Genomic DNA, 14660 nt, shown 5'->3' with positions numbered 1-14660 from the left:
CTAAAATGTGTAGTTAATCCCATTTTAAAACCATAATTTCCAAATTAAATTTGCCATTAGGCTCATGGTAGCAGGTGGAGATCAATCTGTAATGGTATTAGGCCAAGACAGTACATGCTCCAGGTTGTTGGATTGCTGGCAATAGGAAAAATGAGCGAAAAGATTTACCGTATATACTCGCGTAACATGCGACTTTTGAGCACCTAATTTGAAGCCTCAATTTCGGGGGTCGCATGATACGCGAGGTACAAAAATCGCTGGTGTGAAATGCTGGCCAAGATAAGTCACATAGCATCCAGTAGTTAATGAAACTGTTATACAGGTATTTATTTTTGAACATAATGATATATGAAACAGGAAAACATTGGTTATTTAACATTTATTAAAATGTAAAAACATCATTAAAATAAACTAATGCAGGTGAACTAAAATCCTTCGAATTCGCTTTCATTGTCATCGTCATCGTCAAATAAAGCTTGGAATTCTTCTTCATCGAGGCAGTCGTCATACTGATCATCTTCCAGGTCTTCAATATTTTCATCCTCTTCTCCTACATCTTCGAATAAAGCATCATCTTCACTTCCATCCAAAGCATTTGCTATTCCACATTTTTTAAATGCTTTAACGATCAAATCGCCATCTATCCCAGCCCATGCCTCTTTTACCCACAAGCACAATAGAGCCAAATCCGGAGCCTTCACATTCCCTCCCTTCGTAAATGATTTCTCTCCTTCCATCATCCAGTCATTCCATTTCTTCCTTAGATTGTCTTTAAATGGCTTATTGATGGATACGTCAAGTGGCTGAACGACGCTAGTCAAGCCAGCTGGAACGATCGCTATATCGGTGTTCGCTTCGCGAACAGCTTTCACAACGGCATCCACTCGATGTGACCTAAACATATCCCAGACAAGTAAACTTTTTTGGCGTAGTAAAGCACCTACTCTTGATTCCCAAACTCTCTTCAGCCAAATCATGCAGACATTATCGTTCCTCCAACCTTTGTCATTGACACGGACAATGATACCACTTGGAAATTTTAGCTTGGGCATTAATTTCCGTTTGAAGATGACCATTGGAGGAAGTTTCGTCCCATCTGCCATACACGTTAGTATAACCGTAAAATGTGTCTTTTCATGCCCTGTAGTTTTGATAAAGATACTTTTTTCGCCGACTTTATTAACGGTTGAGTTTGATGGCATATGGGTGTCTCATCCATGTTTCCAATGCACGATAAATTATAGCTGTTAGCTTTGCGATGTTTGATAACAAATCTATGAAAACTTAACACTTTTTCTTCTAATTCTTTTCGGAGTCTCTGTGCAATTTTTGTTTTTCTTCTTAACACAAAGTCATGTCTTTTCATGAACCGCGTACACCATCCGGGACTTGCAGTAAACTCACGAATGCCCATGTTTCTAGCTTCTCGTAAAGCATAAAGTCTTATTTTAGATCGTGTTATTATGTAACCATTAGCCCGATTTTCGGACACCCACTTTGAGACTTCATCTTCTAACTGCGGCCAATGACATTTGGACCCGCGATTTGCGCATTTATAGGAAGGACTTGCCATCAATTGTTCTTTTTGCTTTCTCCAGTTTCGGACACAGCTTTCTCCGACACCAAACAGGTTTCCAGCTTTAACATTGTTGCTTTGTTCCGCTTCGGCAACAACTTGCAGTTTCAATTTGGCTGTATATTTCTTCGCTGATCTTTTCTCCATTTTTGCTAAGGGTCGATTGTGTCACCTGTTAGGTACCGTGACTATTTATTATCGGGTTTAGTTCCGTGATTAGAAACAGCAAAACAGCTGTTTCTCATTCGGCAGTTTTAGGCGGAAAGCTTACCTGAGTGTCAGCTGTCATGTCAAAAAAGTGACTCGCATGATACATGAGGTATACCATAAAAGCATGTTTTTGGGCCGAAAATTTAGGGGTCGCATGATACGCGAGATCGAAGGATACGCGAGTATATACTGTATGTATTCTCATATCTTGTACTGCAGTTGTATATCAAGTATTGTAAAATGTAAGTAGTCAGTGGGCATGAAGGAAATACAAAGGGAACAGCTCTACATTCCCTCACGAGGGGAAACATCCTCTCAGCATCTGCCCTATCAAAGCCCCCCAGGATCGTATAGCTTTCAATAAGATCACCTCTCATTCTTCTAAACTCCAATGCATATAAACCTGTACAAACCCTTCATCCTCGGAATCAAGCAAATTAACTTTCTCTGAACTGCCTTCAGTGCAAGTATATGCCTCTTTAAATAAGGAAACCAAAGCTATATGCAGTGGTCTCACCAACAGTGCAGCTGTAGCAAGACTTCCCTACTTTTATGCTCCATTCCTCTTGCAATAAAAGCCAACATGAAAATGAAAATCGCTTATTGTCACGAGTAGGCTTCAATGAAATTACTGTGAAAAGCCCCTAGTCGCTACATTCCGGCGCCTGTCCAGGGAGGCTGGTACGGGAATCGAACCGTGCTGCTGGCCTGCTTGGTCTGCTTTAAAAGCCAGCGATTTAGCTCAGTGAGCTAAACCAGCCCCTGTCCACTTGTCTTCCTAAGAAATTGTACTTGCATGCTTAAGTTGTTGTGATTCATGTACAAGGTCACAGCATTCTCTTGTCTCTCTATTTGATATTTTGCTTTTCTATTCTGCCACCATTGTGATTAACCTAGGGCGGCACGGTGGTGCAGTTGTTAGTACTGCCGCTTCAGGCTGCCGAAGATCCGGATTCCATCCATGTGGAATTTGCACATTCTCCCCGTATTTGCATGATTCTGACCCCCTACAACCCAAAGATGTGCAGGGTACTGAATTGGCTACGCTAAATTGCCCCTTAATTGCAACAAAAAGAATTGGGTGCTCTAAATTTGAAAAGAAACTCACATTTTCCCGCGTTGTACTCCATCTGTCAACTTTCTGCCAACTCGTTTAACCTATCTATGTCGCCTTGCAGATTCTTTGTGTTCTTACAACCTGCTTTCCCACCTATCTTTGTATTGTCAGTAAATTTGGCTACAATACACTTTGTCCCTTCATCTAATTCATTAATATGTAAAAAGTTGAGGCTCAAGCAGTGATTCCTGTGGCACCCCATTCTACCCGTGTTTGCATGGGTTTCGGACCCACAATCCAAAGATGTGCAGGGTAGGTGGATTGGCCACGCTAAACTGCCCCTTAATTGAAGAAAAAATGAATTGGCTACTCTAAATTTATAATAGAATATATAGTTCCGTGTTCTCTCTACCTCCCTTTTTGAATAGTGGGGTTATATGCTCTGCATCACAAACCAGTTGTCTAACCAACTGAGCTAACACTGATAGGTCTAGGCCAACATTCCTTCGTATTTGTGGACTGAAATTTCATTCAAAACCAAGAATTCCACACCCTAGTTTTGCTCTCTGCCCCCTAATCCAAATCTGTTTCTGGTACTCGTACAAAAGTGGAAAATAAATTTATGTTAAAAGTTCAGAAAATAAAATGGCAGTGAAGCGGTTATTGGATAGGCACATGGAGCACACCAGAATGACAGGGAGTGGGATAGCTTAATCTTGGTTTCGGACAAGGCTCGGCACAACATCGAGGGCCGAAGGGCCTGTTCTGTGCTGTACTGTTCTGTGTTCCATGTTCTATATTAGCTATCATCCAATCTGTAGTAACCATTCCAGGGTCCAAAGAATTTGGGAAAATGACGGCCAATGGATCTACTATTTCTAGGGCTAATTTCTTAAGTACTCTGGAATGAAGATTATCGGGCACTGGAGATTTATCCGCCTTCAATCCTCTTGATTTCCCCAAAACGATTTCTCTACTAATTCTAATATCCATCATAAAGGTCAACATTACCTGAGCTTTTTTGATTACTTTTTGTAAGACTGACGGGACAATCCTTTAAAAGGATTTAGAAGAGGAATTTATTCAGCCAGAGATGGATAGGTTCTTGATTAATAAGAGGATCAGGGATTACAGGGAGAAAGTAGGAGAATGGCCATGATTGAGTGGTGGAGGAGACTCGGTGGGCCAAATGACCTACTTTTGCTCCTATATCTTGTGATCTTATGGTCTTTCAATCCCATAATCTAAACCGTTACTTAAGACTATGGGTAGTTGAGGTCCCAACACAGATCCTTGTGAGACACCACTAATTATATCCTGCCAGTTCGAGTACCCAGCCACTATCCCGACTCACCATCTCCTTTCACTCAGGTAATTTCCCAACCAGGTTAATCATTTGCCTTCAGTTCCCGAGCTTCAACTTTAGCTAACACTTGATTACTAGTCTTTATCAAATGCCTTGTGGAAGCCACATAAAAAACATCCAGAAGTATACCCCTGCTCGCTACCTTTAGTCACCTCTTCATAAAAATTCAATCAGATTAATCTGGCATGACCTACCCTGTGCGAGCTCTCTCCGATCAGCTGAAACTTTTCAAGGTGTAAAGTCAATCTACCCGTAGTAAATTGACAACAGATGTCAGGGTAACTGGTCTATAATTCTTTGGTTTCTATCTGTCATTTTTCAAATAGCAGAGTGGCATGGGCAATATTCCAATCTAAAGGAACTGTTCCCAAATCAAGAAATAATTGGAAGGTTATATTCAAGCCATCTGCAATGTTCTCACCTTTTTTTTATATACCCTGGGACAGAAACCATCTGGTCCCAGATATTTGTTGTTCTTTAAAGTCATTAATTTCTCCATTTATGTTATATTTCTTGCATTCATTTAATTGAGACCAGGTGCCCGGAATTTTCAGCTTTTCATGCCAGCGGGATCTTTGTGTCACGCTGGTGGCGCAGCCCCGCCGCAGGTTTCCCGACGGCGAGGGGTGCATTCAACGGAAAACTCCGTTTACAATGGCAGGACCAGAAGATCCCACCTTCTGCCAATGGAGGGCTGCCTCCACTGTCACGAAACACGTGGCATGTTGCATGGAAAATCCCGCCCCCGTCTCTCACTCAGTGATGGATTTTCTTGGGATGTCCGATCTTTTTCTCTGAAGTAAATACTGTCACAAAGTTATTATTCAGCATGTCTCCTATTTCTTTATTTTCATTGTCATCATCACTGTTATCACTTTCCAAGCAGACCACAATGCTTCTGACCATCCTCTTTTCCCTCATGTAATTGTAAAAGCCTTTTGCAGTTATTTTGATTTTGCAAGTTTCTTTTCATGCTCCCTTTCTGTGGCTGTTACAATTTGTTTTCTCCTACTATTGTTGCTCTTTATATCTTTTCTACACACCAGGGTCTGAGTTTTTTGTCACTTTTGTTTGCATTCCTTTTAATTTTTGGCTCATACTTCCTTTGTGGTCTATGGCTGTAGAACCTCTGCCCGTCAGGATAATAAACTGGTTCTGTATCACATTAAATTCTTTGTTGAGCATCCAATCCATCATTTATTCATGACAAGATTTCCCCACTTTACTGAGGGCAGTCTCTGTCTCGTTATATTGTGTCTGGGATCTGAGAAGCTGTTCCATGTTTCCTCCTTTCAAACACCGGTTATTATGATCTCTATTTGATTAACGTTTACGTGCCATTAGGCAGTTAACTAAATCTGACTCATTCCTCATAATTAAATCTAATATGGCCTGCTACCTTGTTGGTTCTAGGAAATATTGTAGAAATACATCATGGACACAAAAGAAATTTGCCATCTTTCTGAAAGGTCCTGGTATACTTATTGCAATCTGTGTGAAAGCTTGTATCTGCCATTTAAACCATCAATATCTCAGTATTCGATAAACTTCAGTATGAAATGAACATGAATATACAAGCTACCATTTCAGGGGGCTTAGACACAACTACGGCTAGTTTTAAATCTTTTTCGATTTAATTCTACCCATAAAGTCTCCTGCCCTCCTCACATATCATTGAAATTATTTCACCCTTAATCATTAAGGTTACTCCTCTCCTCGACCATCTTTCCAGTTGACTTTATAATTGGTATATTTAAGGTCCAATCCTGACTGACTACAAGTAGTCATTTGGTCGTACTGAATTTAAGTATTGCTGAAAATCATATTTTGTTGAAACTTCTCATCTTATGCTCATCAATAGAATCTCAGGAATGCCAATGTTAGAGGAAAGAATAGCTTCATACTGTAAGAAAAGAGTGCAGATTGGTTGTCAAGTGGACTCTGGTCAAGGCATTGCAATGGAGAATGTACCAGTTAATGGTGACTGACATATAACGGCAAGATTTGTTTCAAAATTTAAACCAGTCAGCCTGATTCTGATTGGCCAGGGCATTTCCCTGAGAAATTAACCACGATTGGCTGTCACTTATTTTACTTAGCTGAAACAGGCACAATGTGTGTCCATGTTCTTGATTAATAAGGGGATCAGGGGTTATGGGAGAAGGCAGGAGAATGGGGATAAAAAGAATTAGCCATAATTGAATGGTGGAGCAGACTTGATGGGCCGAGTGGCCTAATTCTGCTTCCATATCTTACGGTCATATTCTTTCCGCCTGGAAAGAACAGGGTCATATATAAAGTTTATGGCTTCCAGTACACCACATGGCAAGCCCAATTGACAATCTTAAATTAGTTCTCAGCGTGACTTTTAGCAGATAGAGGATTATTTAGCAAATGTTGCCCAATCTCATCGTCACATTAATGTTGGACAGTGCTGATGTACTAGGTCCTGGTCCCAAACCTAGTTGCTACCTGGTTGTCTATCCCCATGGTAGAGTTCATTTCTGGCCCATGCTGGTGCCAGTGTCCCAAGAAATATAATTTCTCTTTCCCACACCACTCCTTCAGACATGTGGGGCTGTATTCTCCTATGCTGCGGCTACGTCCGCAGGATCCGTCAGGTCTTACGACCAGAAATTCGGTGCCACCCCCGCACCGATCCTCCATCCGGCGGGGGGGGGGGGGGGGTGGGGGGGCTAGCAGCTGCGCAGCGTAAAGCCCTTGGCTGCACCATGCAACATGGCGCCGGGTGCGCGTGCCCGGCATGCCAAAAACTGCCCCCCTGTAACCAGCGTCGGCATCTCCACCAACCCCCGCAGAAGCCTCGCTGCCAGCGGAATGGCTCCCCCCTCTCCCCTGACTATGGCGGCGCTGGACTCGGGCGTAGCTGCCATGCAAGGCCCCGAACAGTGAGCACACGTGAGCGACGCCATCGGGGACCCGGCCCATCAGGGGCGGAGTGTTGGGGAAGGGCCTCGGGTGACGTCCTCAGGCTGTCCATACGGCATGCAGCGTACTCCCCGAGTATGCGGTTTTTGAGGGGGTGGAGCTTTGCAAAATCGGCACCGCCCCTGATTCCGGTGTTAACGTTGATTCTTCGGCCGAACGCGATTTCGGCGTCTGCGATCGGAGAATCCAGCACGTGATCTCTCCAATCTCCTGTGTCAATTTACATGTGACCTGGGTAATAATCCAGAGAGTATGACGCTCGTCGTCCTTTCTAATTTAGCTTTTGGTTCCTGATACTTTCTCCAAGCAGGTCTTATTTATTTAATATTTTCTGTCATTGTTGGATGCAACATAGACCGCAATGACTGGATTCTCCCCTTTCGCGATATCCCTCACCCCTGGTACTAGGTAGGCAACAAACCATGGAGGACTCAAACCTGCATACAAGGAATGCTATCTGGAAGGAATGCTATCTATCTCCTAATTATTGAATCCATGCAATTTACCACAAAGCTCCTGGTTTTGGATAACCTGCCATGGTCCGCATTCTGGCTATCCTTCGAACAAGTTTTATCCTTAGACTCACATTGTACTAAGAAAAGTATGGCACAGAAACAGGCCCTTAGGTCCTCCAAGTCTGCGGTGACCGTGCTGCCCGCCGAACCTAAAACCTTCTAGACTTTCGGGGTCTGTATCCCTTCCTATTTGTGTATTTGTCAAGACGCCCCTTAAACGTCACTATCGTACCTGCCGCCACCACCTCCTCCGGCAGAGAGTTCCAGGCACCCACTCCCCTCTGTGTAAACAAAACATCCCTCGCACATCTCTTCTAAACTTTGCCCCTTTCACCTGAAACCTTTGTCCTGTAGTAATTGACTCTTCCACCCTGGGAAAAAGTTTCTGACGAACTACTCTGTCCATGCCCCTCATAATTTTGTTATATCAGGTCGCCCCTCAACCTCCATCGTTCCAGTGAGAATAAACCAACCTCTGCTCATAGCTAATGCCCTCTTTACCAGGCAACATCCTGGTAAACCTCTTCTGTACCCTCTCCAAAGTCTATTGAATAGGTTTAGCTTTTATGGTTCCTCATTCTCTATCGCACATTTGGCCCTCTTACACAAACCCCATTTTGAACCTGCACCCATTTACAAAGTGTGACTAAAGCCTGGAACAAACTGCAAATACTGTTCCATTGCCTTGTGTGTTAAGAGTGTCTCCAACTCTCACTCCAGTTCAAGGTCATATTGCACATCATATTCATAAATCTTATGTTAACAAAAGCCTTATGTGCCTGTGGAGTTAGCTTCTTTCAATTGTAACAGCAGTCAGAATGCTTCATCTGGTCTTGGTTCTCCTAGATTGTGGAATTGTCCAATTTCTGCTCTTAATTGCTTTTTGGAAGTTTGTGTGTGGACATGTCAGGCTATGATAAATTGGGTTTAACTGTGATACCACTGCCGAAGCTCACACATGTTTAATAGCCATTGTAAAGGTTCCTAAATAATGATCAATACAATACCAACAGAGCTGGATTCCAGCAAGAGAGTCAGCACCTTCAACAGCAGGAAATATTGGTTTTCAAAATATATGCATTTTTACAATAAATGTATTTTTAAATACATTTTAATTTGGGATTGCATTCAATGGTCAGTTGTGCTACAAAATGTTATTTGGCCTCTGTGTTTTCTCTTTTTATTGTAATCTATTTATATTATACTACATTTACTTTCCCATAATTTACCAGAAAAAAATCTGTGGCAATGCTATTTGCAGAGTGAGTTGTGGCTACAAAGATAAGAGCTCCTGAAGAGGGTCCTGGAAGGTTAATTAATGTTAAGAATCTTTTATCATCAATGTGGCAGGCAATTTTCTCTTGAGGCTTACAGTGCAGTTGTAATTACAAAATTCAGTCCAACATCAAAACCATATAGTGTGCAATATGAATAATGTCAATTTATTCACTGCCTTTTGCTTGCGGCTTCATCTAGAGAACTATAATAAATATAAATCTGACACTTGGGAGTACCTACCATTTGCTGCTTGGAGGTGTTGGTGCTTAGATAATTGATTTTGTGTGTACAATATGGTTGCCTCATTTAATCAAGTTCCCAGTGGAGATGTGCCTTTGACTGTTAAAGGCAGTACCAGGATTGTTTACTGTAAAATGAGGAGTTTCTTTTACCATATTAAATTCAGAAGTAGCGTGAAGGGCTTGAACAGTCTATATTCTAACTTAATAGTTTTTTAAGCTATAGTGGCCCCCAGGTTGAAAGCTTGTATTGTATATGGATGTTGCTTTCAGAGTCTATTAGTGTCAACTGTTGGCCTGGCAACTAGAGGATAAGACAGTTATCTTCTATGCTGTAGACGCTTATGCATTGGTGATTACTGTGGTATTACTTCACCCTGTGCAATTAGTGAACAGACACTTTTTTAAAAGCCTCTCTCCTTTGGCCTACAATTTTCAATATCCAAAGTTAGTTTTTTTCAGTTGGGGTTGAGGAGTGACGTGGGGTGCATGGTTGGGAAGAGTAATAGTTATTTGGGGTTTTTGGTCAGATCCAGTAAAATCTGCTCACTGAGTGGGCGCGGGGTGGTGGGGGTACAAGGAATTTGAGGATAATTCTAATCTTCTGATGTAACTGATTTTTTTTTTATTCGGGTGTAGGATGTTTTCTGGTCCATTGTTCATGGGATGGTGAGTAGTTGAGACAGGGGTTCATGAGTGTGAGTTTGCTATGCAGCCCAGGAATTGCTGCCCTTTTAGTGCGAAATAATAATTCAGTAGGGATTGCCTCGAGTGTCAACTACCCCCCAAATCACCCTCATGCTCCTGCCTCCTTTAGCAGTGAGAGGTCTGGGTGCTTTTAACTGATCTGTCCTGCAAGTCAGCTACCCCCACCATTATCAAAACTGGTGGGAAACAGCAGCTGACTAGAATTTACATTGCAGAAGGAGGCCATTCAGCCCATCGAGTCTGCTCCGGCCCCTGGAAAGAGCACCACACTTAAGCTCCACGTCTCCACCCTGTCCCCCTCATCCCCGTAACCCAGTCTAACATTTGTGGACACAAAGGGCAATTTAGAATGGCGAATCCATCTAATCTGCACATCTTTGGACTGTGGGAGGAAACCGGAACCTGGGACCTTGGAGCTGTGAAACAACTGTGCTAACCACTATGCTGTCATGCTGCCCAAAGGCAAGAATTGGATTTAGTCAGCAGGAGACAGGAAGTCACTAACAACAAGAGACGCTGCTGGCAAGGCATTTCTTGTAGGAAGGGGTAACTCGAATCAGGGATGAAGTACTCTTTCCTTGTGGCACTATAGACTCATAGAATACCTACAGCTGGTTTAGCTCACTCGGCTAAATCGCTGGCTTTGAAAGCAGACCAAGCAGGCCAGCAGCACGGTTCGATTACCGTACCAGCCTCCCCGGACAGGCGCCGAAATGTGGCGACTAGGGGCTTTTCACAGTAACTTCATTGAAGCCTACTCGTGACAATAAGCGATTTTCATTTCATTTCAGTGCAGAACGGGGGGACATTCGGCCCATCGTGTCTGCTCCAATCCCCCAAAAGAGCACTCCATCTAACGTTTGGACACTGAGAGGCAATTTAGCATGGCCAATCCACCTAATCTGTACATGTTTGGGCTGTGGGAGGAAACCGGAGCATCCGGAGGAAACTCATGCTGACACGGGAAGAATGCAAAAACTCCACAGTCACCCAAAGTCAGAATCGAACCCGGGTCCCTGGCGCTGTGAAGCCGCAGTGCTAGCCACTGTGCTGCCCCAGGAGGATCACTCCATCTCAAGCAACAAGGGAATATTATGTTCTGAAGGAAAAATTTTCTGTTTGGGCTTTTTCTGGTCCGGATTCGCTTTGTACTATCTTCTGGTGGAGAAGCCACATCTGGTCCCCATTCAGGTCAGCGGTTAATATTGTAGCTGATGCTGGAAAGTGTTATCAGACCTCAATCTATATATTGGTATAAGGACCCTACCAACTTCAAATAGATGCCTTTGCTGCCTGCTCAGAAGAGCAATTTGAAAGAAAAGCCAGTGAGATCCATTCAGAATGTTGACAGGTAGGTCACTTATTATATATAACAGGTAATATATAATATTTCCAGCTTGCCTTTTGCCCAACACATTTTTTAAAGATGATTTGGCACTGATAACAGAAAGGAAACCTGTCAGTTAATGGTGGGGATGTCTGCACTAAAGTCTGAAACCTGGAAATGTTCTTTATTGCTACTTGCTCATAGCGTGCAACTTGAAACATCCAACAAACAATCAAAATGAGGTTGACTAAAGCCTGTGTTCATTTAATATTGCATAGGCCTCTTGGTCAAAAAGGGACAGAACTACATGTTGCAAACAGTCTAATATTTTGCATTATATGGTTTATATAGCAATCTATCATTGTATAATAATACAATAGATCATTCAGTCTACTCTTTGCATTGCCTTTGGATATCCACTTGTAGGGCTCAATCTAACAGAAAAGTTTCTAAGTATCATTTCAGGTAGGTTTGGCTAAGAGTTTCTCCCCAGCTCTGTCGACAAGTTCCCCACCTCTATATAACCACAGTTAGTCACTTTTGTGAGCCCTGAGGAGTTTCTTTTTGATCTAGCCCACATTTAGAATTATTTTCATCACTGGGGAGTTGAACACGCTTGCCAGACTGACTCCTCAGAGATCGGGCCACCATTTTGAAAAGGTGCCCCAATCTCTAAATGAGCTTGTGTCCCACGCCCACAGGAAAAGTAACCCTCCGTCCTCCCACACGCACATGAGCATTAATCCACATCCCCCTGGGTCGTTGACGGCCCCATCTTTTCAGGCCATCCCATGCCCCCTTTCGGACCCCCCTGTTCAGCACCCCCAACCCATCACCCCCCCACCTTCCCGAGGCCCTTTCATACTCACCCTTCACCTCGCCACCCACCTGTTGTACCCCCCATCCCTCCTTTCATGGGAATAGCCCCTCAGGCCCTTGGCAGTGGCACCCTATCAGTGCCCCTGCCATCCTGGGAGTGCCACCCAGGGACCTTGGCAGTGCTCAAGTGTCTGGGTGCCAGAGGGAGAGCCAGGGTTCCACATTGCCCTGTCCCTGACCACCCAGGGATCTCTGGGAGTGTCCCCCCCCCCCCCCCCCCCCCCCCCCCCCCCACCGTCCCCCCCACCATATGCCCTGACGCCTTGTCCAAGTTTGTGTGGACCAGTACTAATCGGCATCTGTGTGACCCTTCACTTGGGAGCCAGTTAGATCACTTGAGGCCATTAGATCGGGCTACCATCTCGCTAATGCGATGGAGATTGCCCTTAAAACAAGTGCTCTACTCAGCTCCGCAATAGCAAGTGGATCGCTGGGAGGGCAAAAGAAACGCTATAGGGCACTCTGAAAGCCTCCCAAAATAAATGCAACATCCCCATCGACATGTGCCTTGGAACACACAAGCTAAGAAAAAGCATCCACGAAGGTACCAATCACCTAGAGTGTCATAGGATGAAGCACGCGGAGGCCAAGTGTAAACAGCAGGAGAGTGCAGAATCCAGAGCGTCCCACCCACCCACCTCATCAAACACCACCTGCCAAATAAACCTGTGACAGAGTCTGCGGATCCAGGATCGGACTTTTCAGCCACTGCAGAACCCACCTCCTTGGAGTGGTAGCCAGTCATCCTTGATGCTGAGGGACTGCCCAAGCCTTTAATTGGCCTCAATTACTCTGCACTGCGTCTAGGTGGGATACAGAACCCGCCAACAAGAGTGGGCCGCAAACCGCCCAACGCCTTGTGCCGTTCCCTATTTGTGCCTCTCCCACGATCTAACTGGCCCACACGGATCCTCGACAGGTGCAGCGTGGCCATTCAATCGCGCTCGCAATATAAGAGAAATGGTATATCAACCGTCAGATTTTATTTCTGGCAAACAATATTAAAATACTGGATGCATGACAATCATTACCTGAATCTCTGAAATACTGTTAAATATGCAAAATTCCCTAACCTGAAGACAATTAAAATCTGAGTGATCTCAGACTGTGTATACTTACAAATTTTCTAGCTTGAAAAGACAAAAACCAGTTTAACTGCTGGTCCATCTTAACAAAAATATGGTTTAATACTTCTATTATTAAAACACCATATGTGAGTCACAGTGTCAAAGATTCATTAGTGCTAATTCATTCTTTAAAAATATAAAAATGAATCTGTTTCAGGGGACAAATTTTTCACAAGCTTCATTGCCAACTACACGAACCAACAGTCATAACTCCAGTATTAAGTGAAAGTGTTTTGCTGATAACCTGCTAATTATATCAACCTATTTCAAAGCCAATAATATCCAGTATTCTGATCTGTTGCTGGTTGCATTTACAGCCAACAGAATGTTAAGTGTAATCAGTTAAAATGATTAATATTTACCATTCATACCAACCAGGAAAGAAAGAAACCCTTGAATTAGACAAAGTCCAATTTACTGGACAGAAATATGGCCCTGATTTTGTAATTGGTTCCCCCATTAATTATGCTTACAGCTGTCCACAGCCATTTTTTGGGATTTTCTGCTGTGCATTATGGCTGTCTGAGAGAGAGATCATCTCAACAGGGGATCTGGGATCGGTGTGAACAAGACAAGCAATCAGATTGAAAAATTGTTCATGAGCAACACAGAGTCAGAATGAGGAAGTATAACTTAGAATGTTTAATTCAATTAAATACCATGTACAGAAATCAAAATAAGGAGCAGGAAGGAGCAATGAGTTTAAGCGAACAATAAGAGAAAGTTCCAGTTAAGGCAATTATATGCAAAAGTCGTATCAGTGGCACAATCTAATTGAAAATTGATGTTTACGTGATTCAGAAACAAAATGTAACAAATTTAGTTCTTTGTGTTATTTGTCAGCTTGCCCAATATTCTTTATAAAAAGTCTTGTTTTTCATTTTTATAGCTTCATCTATTCAAGGACCACACATCTGCAAGGTAATTAATTTAATAAACAATTTACCCAGAAGGATTAAAACTTATCTGAAATGAAAGTTCTAAATTATGCATTTCCATACTGCACAATAATATGTAATCTTTTGCAAACAAGTTTAAGTTGAGTTTTTTTCTGTTTGCTAAACATTATTACTTTGCAGGTGCAGTACACTGTAATTCTGGAGATTGGATCAGTTCAGTTTAGTGGTTCCTCACAATGTGGACAATGTTTCTGCCTTGACTGGATGCCTTCTGGGGAACATGACTATTTGGCAGCAGGTTTTTATGATGGTATGTAACGGTTTGAGTTTTGGAACTTCAAAATTACTTCCCTTACCCCAGCAGTTATTCTGTACCGTCCAATTCTGTAATTGTTTGTGAATTTACGTCAAGCAATAGAATAATGTTCATGAATATATTTTAAGCTATTGCCTGATCAGACCACTAAACTAACCTCTAAATTGTACAGTGTAATTGTCATCATGCCTTTTAGAGAAGGAAATAACCTTGC

General features: G+C 42.8%; 1 protein-coding gene across 1 annotated transcript in view; it reads left to right on the top strand.

The window, feature by feature from the left end:
- The window catches only part of gtf3c2 (general transcription factor IIIC, polypeptide 2, beta), a 152404-nt gene that overhangs the window by 65992 nt on the left and 71752 nt on the right, over window positions 1–14660 (top strand). Inside the window, 2 exon segments of the mRNA XM_038801041.1 lie at window positions 14121–14152; window positions 14311–14440. Of these exon segments, the coding sequence (XP_038656969.1) occupies window positions 14121–14152; window positions 14311–14440 (162 nt within the window).

Source organism: Scyliorhinus canicula, chromosome 6 (genome assembly GCF_902713615.1).
Source record: "Scyliorhinus canicula chromosome 6, sScyCan1.1, whole genome shotgun sequence".
NCBI lineage: Eukaryota > Metazoa > Chordata > Chondrichthyes > Carcharhiniformes > Scyliorhinidae > Scyliorhinus > Scyliorhinus canicula.
The sequence above is the reverse complement of the archived record's forward strand: the minus strand, read 5'-3'. Positions and strand labels throughout refer to the sequence as shown.